The 7302-nt window shown below is 40.4% G+C and overlaps 1 protein-coding gene across 1 annotated transcript; it reads left to right on the top strand.

Annotated features, from left to right (window-relative positions):
* The first annotated feature begins 314 nt into the window (after positions 1–314).
* On the top strand, positions 315–6224 carry LOC119053558 (carcinoembryonic antigen-related cell adhesion molecule 21-like). The gene is made up of 3 exons (XM_037151187.2): positions 315–467; positions 1330–1680; positions 5905–6224. Exons 1-3 carry the CDS (start codon positions 404–406, stop codon positions 6183–6185), a joined length of 696 nt encoding a protein of 231 aa, XP_037007082.2. The 5' UTR covers positions 315–403; the 3' UTR covers positions 6186–6224.
* Positions 6225–7302: the final 1078 nt, after the last annotated feature.

The following is a 7302-nucleotide window of genomic DNA, read 5'->3' as shown; positions in this document are numbered from 1 at the left end:
AGACACACCAGGTTTGTACTTTGCCAACCTGAGTTTGAGAGAGAGTTTTTGTGTCTATATGTTCATATGCAAGTGTGTGTGTGTAAATGTGCCTGTGTGTATGTGTGCCTATGCATTTGTGCGGTGTTGAAAGACCTCAGATTTCTCAGGGAACAAGTGTATAGGGGAGCAGAACTGGTTAGAAAAAAAAGAGCAGCAATAATGAGGGCATGGAATGGGAGGATCCTGAGCCTAGACCCGGCCCCCAGCTCACATGACAAAAATAGTAAACATGCCCCAGAATAAAGCTCAGGGCACAGGTAGTACACACAGCAGATTGCACCACTCTGGACAGAGGTGCCTGTGAGCCTTACAGAACCTCAGGATTTTCTCAAAGACAGCCACAGAGGAAGCAGCAGACATCATGGGGTCCCTTTCACTCTGTTCTCACAGAGGACTTGTCCACTGGCAAGGACTCCTTCTGGGTGGTAAGTAGGAGACAATTCCTTGGGATAGACTAAGGGTATGACAAAGAAAGAGGCTGAAGAGACCAGTGCTCTGAAGAAAGAGGGAAGGTTTCTGTTTGGACCTGAGGGTGAAGAAGAAAGAAACAGAGTAGGTTCAGGAAGGGGGCTCAGCAAGAGGTAAATGTCATAACCTGGATGTTGTGAGAGGCAGAAAAAGCCCTCAATTGCTTTTCATTTCTTGTTATACATCATGGAGTTTTGAATGATCAAAACTGATAATAATATCAATTTATGTCAGAAAACACCAGAGAAAATTTATCTAGGGGTGCTAGAGATCGTTTTACCACTAACCTCAGATACAGGCAAAAACCCCAGTGAGGTACAGGACCCTGAGATCACCTATTCACTCAACCCCATGTATTTTCAGTCTGTCACAGTCACTGGAGGTACAAGAGCAGACAAGCCCTGCTATCAGAAAGCCATGTTCCATAGAGTAAACAGGGCCAGAGAAAATCCAGATGTAATGTAGGTACCCACAATTGCCATGAGAATTCAGAGTAGGGCCAGAAAATGAAAGCAGAAAGTCTTTAGAGAAAGTAGTCAGCACAGGTATCTTTCAAAAATGCTCCTGAGTATTAAAAATGGTGTCAAAAGTGAAGGGGTGAGCAAGACAAACACTTTGAGAAAAGTACTTGAAACAGAAAAAATAAAAGCTTCAGAGGTTCTGAAGTAATGGGAGCCATGCTGTTGACCTTGACCATGGGAGACACACAGATGTGTAGACCAAGGCTGAGACATAGAGACTTATTCAGGATTCAGGGCCTCATCTTTCCATTCCAAACATAGATACAAATATTAATAAATTATTTCTCTTTATTTCTAGTCTCACTCTTAAACTTCTGGTGCCTGCCTGCCACAGAACAACTGGTCATTGTGTCAAAGAATGTTACAGAAGGGGAAGATATTCTTCTACGTATCCGCAGTGAGATTCCCGATGCTGCAAGCCTCAAATGGTACAGGGGGAAAGGTGTGAATGAAGAGCATATCATTGCATTTTTTACCCAAAACTCAATATACCATATAAGAAGTCCTGCATATGGACGAGTGACCGTAAGTTATGATGGGTCCTTGATGTTAATGAATGTCACCAGGAATGACACAGGAATATACACCGTAGTACTGGAACGTCCACCTTTAAAAACGCTAATAGGATACAGACAGCTTAATGTATATGGTGAGTGATTATTTTCTGACAGCTGGGTGTTGGGTGGGGTGGCTTGTACTACCTGCATTGCCCTCTGCTCTTTGTCTCAGGTTGAATTTTGACATTTAATGCAGGATACACAGAGTGCAGACAAACTTCCTAAGATCTCGGTTCCCCTACCAACTTGCAGCCCTGCAGACAGTCACTGCAGACAGAAGGATTAGTCTGATAGAAGTAACTCAGCACAAGGAGACCAGTCTCAGTTCAGTGCCCTGAGCCCCTCCCTGCCTAGGAACTTGACCCTGAGAATGACCCTGATGTAGTAGTTCTGAGCATGGTCTGAGGTGCCCCCTGAATTTTGTACACAGCTCAGCCCAGAACCCCTCCCCAAACCCTGTGCCACAGATCTTGACTCCAGGGACTGTGGGGAGCCTATGCCAGGTTTGGTTTGGCCTCCTCGGAAGAGCTGAGTGTGTAACAGTTTAATGGGTGCCCAAGTCCCAAGTCTCATGAGCCAGTCACCCATTAGGGCTCATGCCCAAGAGGCACATCTTGGCAGAAATGGAGTTTGGTCTATCACCTGAGTCTGTGTGTGGATGGGACAATTAGACACTGCCCTGGGGCCTAGCTGACTATGTAGGTGCTCTCAGGAAAGTTCAGAAAAAGGTCAGCATCCCCAGAAAGAAACTGAGAAAAAAAGAAAGATGCTTCTGGAAGCTCCTCACTCACCAGGAATCAGCCTAGGAGATTCTATTTTGCAGTTGATCAGTAACACTTGCCTCTTATTTGAGCAGCTCCTTTATCCCAAGATTTAGGTGAGATAGTGTGTTTTACAATTAGTGCACTGATAACCTGGCAGCTGATATTCATTGAGAATACACTGAGAAATGGGGAGATACAGTCACTAAAGCAGTGGCACAGAATATGAGCAGCTGATCAGAGTCACTCCAGGTCTGCCTTAGCCACAGACTTAACTTCTCTACCTCTGTGGTCATATGAGTGAATCTTTGGATTTCTAAACCAATTAATTTGTTCATACATTGCCCTTTACCTTAGGCCTTCATTTTTTCTTTTTAAAAATCATTTAAACAATTTGGGGTTCATTGAGATTTCTTATGAAATGTAGGATGGATTTTTCTATTTCTGCCAGAAAGACCTTGGGCTTGTGATAGTGATTGTATCATTTATGAAGATAGTTGGGGGTCTTCGAATAGATGAACGTGTATGTTTTTCCACTGATATGTACTTATTTTAATTTTTAAGAAACTGTTTGGTAGTCTTCAGTATAAACATTTCCCACATTATTAATTAGGTTTATTACTATATCTTCTAGTCATTTGGTGCTATTATAACTGAAATTATTTCTTAATTTTATTTTGAAATTCTTCACTATTGTTGCAAAAACAAAGGTGATGCTAATGCTGATTTTATGTCCTGCAACTTTCCCTTATTTGTTATTTTGAAGTGTGTGTGTGTGTGTGTGTGTGTGTGTGATGTCTGTCAGAAACTTTAGGGTTTTGTGCATATAAGATTATGTCATCCTTTCAAAAAGGATAGTTTTATTCTTTTTCACCAATTTAGATACAACTCATTTCATCTTCTTGCATAAATGTTGTGGTCCAAGCTTCCAGTACTATGTTGAGTATGTGGGGGAAAAAAGACCATTCTGTTCTCTTTCAGTGATATTATTAAAGATTTCTGAGTTTCTTCATGAAATATCGTGTTAGCTGTGGGAATTTATATTATATGGCTTTTATCAAAGTGAATAGTTTTCTTCTATTCCTATAGTCAATGCCTTTATTAAAACCATAACCACTTTTCTCTAGAGATAAATTTCCCAAGATACTCAATCAGTAGGCCAAGAAATAAAGTGTTGCTCAGACTGAGAATTCTTTTAGATGAGAATGTTCCAGGTATACAGTCATGAAGAATGGTTTGGGCCGTCTGTACTGCTTAATAATTTATTTCACAAAAGTTAAATGCTCTTTCTCTTGCTATAAACTACCTCTGTCCTCAGAGATGGAAACATATGGCAAACCTGCATTCCGTAACATACATAACAGTTTACATAAAGAGTGAGACCTGATGTTTTGTGAAATCAAAAAAAGGTATAGAAAATTATCAATGAAAACTCATAAGAGAAGAATTGTACCCAAAGATGAGGTTATGGGACATATGTGTTGGGAAGGGGATCTCTGTGCTACTACTACAGAGATGTCTCAGGGAACAGTGAAGGAATCACCCTGAGACTTCCAGCCAAGATGGAGGTGTAGGCAGATATACTTTGCCTCCTCACACAACCAAAAGAAAGACAACAACAAATTTAAAGCAAAACAAAACAAAACAAAATGACCAGAACTGCCAGAAAATCAAACTGTATGGAAGTCCCAAAACCAAGGAGTTAAAGAAGAATCATTCATTCAGACTGGTAGGAAGCATGAAGATGAGCAATTAGGGTGGAGTGCATGCCTGGCAGCTAGTAGACTGTGTGGGCTAGGTGGAGGCTGGCAGGCTGGGGTGGGCAAGACAGCAGCTGGCAGCCTGGGGAGGCCCACAGTAATGTGGGTGCCAACACCAGAAGAGCCAAAATTGCTTATGGGTAGTAGTGGAAGTGGCAGAAAGCTGGCTAAGAGCCGAGCAAGTGGCGCTGTTTCCTGTCAGACCACTTCCTCAGTACAGTGCCACAATGCAGAGACTTGCCTTGTTCTGCCTTGGCAAAAACCTAGCCCCTTACAATGTAAAAGGCACACTGAGACTAAAAAAATATTGATCAAATTAAGGAACAGATCGCAGTTCCAAAAATAGAACTAAGTGAGAAAGAGAACCCAACCTATCAGGTAAGAGTTCAAAACACTCATAATCAGTATGCTCACAGAAATAGTTGAGTGTGTCACAGAATTTATGAAAAAGTGAAGGCTATGCAAAGTGAAATAAAGAAAAATGTACAGAAAACCAACTGTGAAGGAAAGGGAATTAAATGTTTGGAGCAGAAGGAAGAAATAAACATTCAACCAAAACTGAATGAAGAAATAAAAAATCAAATACACGAGAAGAGAATTAGGAAACTCCAGAACGACTTAAATATTGCAACATTCAAATCACAGGAGTGTCAGAAGAAGAGGAAGAGCAAAAATTTAAAAACTTACTTAAAAAAATAATGAAGGAGAACTTTCCCAATCTTGGAAATGAAATAGACTTCCAGGAAGTCAAGGAAGCTCAGAATCACAAAGAAATTGGACCCAAGGAAGCACACACTAAGGCATATCATAATTACATTACCCAAGACTAAAGATAAGGAGAGGTTCTTAAAAGCAGTAAGAGAAAAGGAGACAGTTATATACAAAGGAGTTGTATATAACAACAGTCATCAGACTGTCAGTCTGATGTATATAACTAACAGTCATCAGACTGTCAGCTGAATATTCAGATGAAATCTTGCAAGAAAGAAGGGGCTGGAAAATAGTATTCAAAGTCAAGAAAGGAAAGGACCTACATCCAAGATTACTTTATCTAGCAAATCTAACATTTAGAATAGGATGGAGAAAAAGTGCTTCCCAAATAAGGTCAAGTTAAAGGAGTTCATCATCATCCAACCCTTACTATATGAAATGTTAAAGGGACTTATTTAGGAAAAATATGATTGAAAATATGAACAGTAAAGTGACGACAAACTCACAACTAACAACTGAACCTAACAAAAAACAAAAAACAAGTAACCAAACAATTAGAAAAGGTAGAGAGTCACAGAAATGGAGATTACATGGAGGGTTATCAGGGGAGGTGGAGGGAGTAGAATGGGGGAATGGTACAGGGAGTAAGAAGAATAACTTGTAGATACAAAATAGACAGGGGTATGTTAAGAAGTGTATTAGAAATGGAGATGCCAAAGAACTTGTATGTACAACCCATGGACATTAACTAAGTTTGGGGAATGCTGGTGGGAGGGGTGTGCAGCACAGTGAGAAATAAAGGGGTCAAAAATGGGATGACTATCATAGCATAATCAATAAAATATATATTTCTTAAAAAGGAATCACCCTGAGGTTACATGGGGTCAGAGAGCATTTGCAGCTCTATCCTTACACATTGTCACCTGAACTTATACAATTGTTCTTCTGCAAATGTCAGGACCATACTCTGGTGACCTTTACATAGCTCACTGTGGACTGTGAGTGGTGGAGATCTCTGAGGCAGCAGCATGGCTCCATGTCCCAAGCCCACTCTCAATCAGTCATATTCTCTGTTTCTCCACAGAGCCTGTGAGTATGCCCACCCTCCTAGCCAGCAAAACCACAGTCACAGAGAATAAAGATGCTGTGGTCATGACCTGCTATTCAAATGAAATTTCTACCCAGTGGTTGTTCAATGGCATGAATCTTCAGCTCACAGAGAGAATGAAGCTGTCCGAGGACCACAGAAGCCTGACCATAGACCCTGTCAAGAGAGAAGATGCTGGGAATTACAAGTGTAAAGTCTCAAACACCATCAGATCTGTTGAAAGTGCACCCCTGGTGCTGACTGTGAAATCTGAGTGACCCCTTTCCCCTAATATGTTGTTAAACTCTAAATAAAATTTTTTTGCATCATTAAACAGATTTGTTCTGAGAGTGAATAGCTTTTAAAAGATTTGCATTGAGTAAGTATACACTCAAAAATGTGAGCTGACATTGCCATTACTGTTGATTTAACATCATATTTGAGACCAACACCTCCTTAGTTTGGTCACACGTGTACCATATTCACAGTGGAGGTGACATTATGTCCCTCAGAGGATGACCAGTGGTCATGTAATAACCAGTGAAATCAGGTGAAGTGCTTAGAGAATCTGGGCTCTGTCTCTTCTCCATGCAAACATGTGGAGGCACCAGTACACTGTTGTAGACAATGGGGATGGACAAGGGGACACCCATGTGAGTAGCAACACCGCTCTCAGTCTTTCTCTTTGACGTCTTTCAAAAGATTTCTAAATTCTCTTTAGTATTCTTACTTATATATTAACAAAATTGTTAGTATGAGTTCAGGACATTCTTTTGTTATTAAGATATAATTGGAAACTTTAGTAACAAAATCAAGGTTTTAGCTCAAATGTCCTAGTTAAAACTGATGGCCTCAGAATTAGAAATACCCTCATACCTTATAGACTTAAGTTGGATCTCATCTACGTTTTGGCATCTCTTGGAGAAGAGGACACAACCCAAAACTAGAGAGACTGCAGGTGAAGTGTGTGGGTGAGGCTTTTTAAGCTCAAGAGGCTATTAAAATTCCCATCTTATGTTTTATTTCAAAACCTTTGTTAGAGCAAACTATGTGATGAATGTCAGTTCCTCTGCACTTAGGTAACTAATCAGGCTAAATCAGATTACACCAGCCATGTTGTAGGATCGAGAATATAGTTCTTTCTAAGTGATTACATATGGTGAAAGTAAAGATGATGGTAAAGAAAAATATAATTTCTGAGTGGGTATCTCCAGAAGCACAGCTTTCTGGGAGATAAAATCCTGGCTCTGTTCAGGGAGCCTCAGGTACTTTGCACCTGTTTATAAATTGCAGGGATTGATGTAGATGCAAACTGAGTCTTGGCTATAAGAGATTTAATTGTTTTTCCCTCCACTGTGCAGAAGGCAGTTTTTTATGGCCCAGAGACCTTTAGAC

The sequence above is a fragment of the Artibeus jamaicensis genome, unplaced genomic scaffold, assembly GCF_021234435.1.
Source record: "Artibeus jamaicensis isolate MK-2021 breed Jamaican fruit bat unplaced genomic scaffold, CSHL_Jam_final scaffold_11, whole genome shotgun sequence".
NCBI lineage: Eukaryota > Metazoa > Chordata > Mammalia > Chiroptera > Phyllostomidae > Artibeus > Artibeus jamaicensis.
The sequence above is the reverse complement of the archived record's forward strand: the minus strand, read 5'-3'. Positions and strand labels throughout refer to the sequence as shown.

What these genes read in the sequence shown, in the direction of transcription:
- LOC119053558 (XM_037151187.2), top strand. Translation starts at nt 404, where the DNA reads ATGGGGTCCCTTTCACTCTGTTCTCACAGAGGACTTGTCCACTGGCAA. An exon ending in GCAAGGACTCCTTCTGGGTG is followed by an intron (nt 468 to 1,329) that starts GTAAGTAGGAGA and finishes CTTTATTTCTAG; the next exon opens with TCTCACTCTTAAACTTCTGG. An exon ending in CAGACAGCTTAATGTATATG is followed by an intron (nt 1,681 to 5,904) that starts GTGAGTGATTAT and finishes GTTTCTCCACAG; the next exon opens with AGCCTGTGAGTATGCCCACC.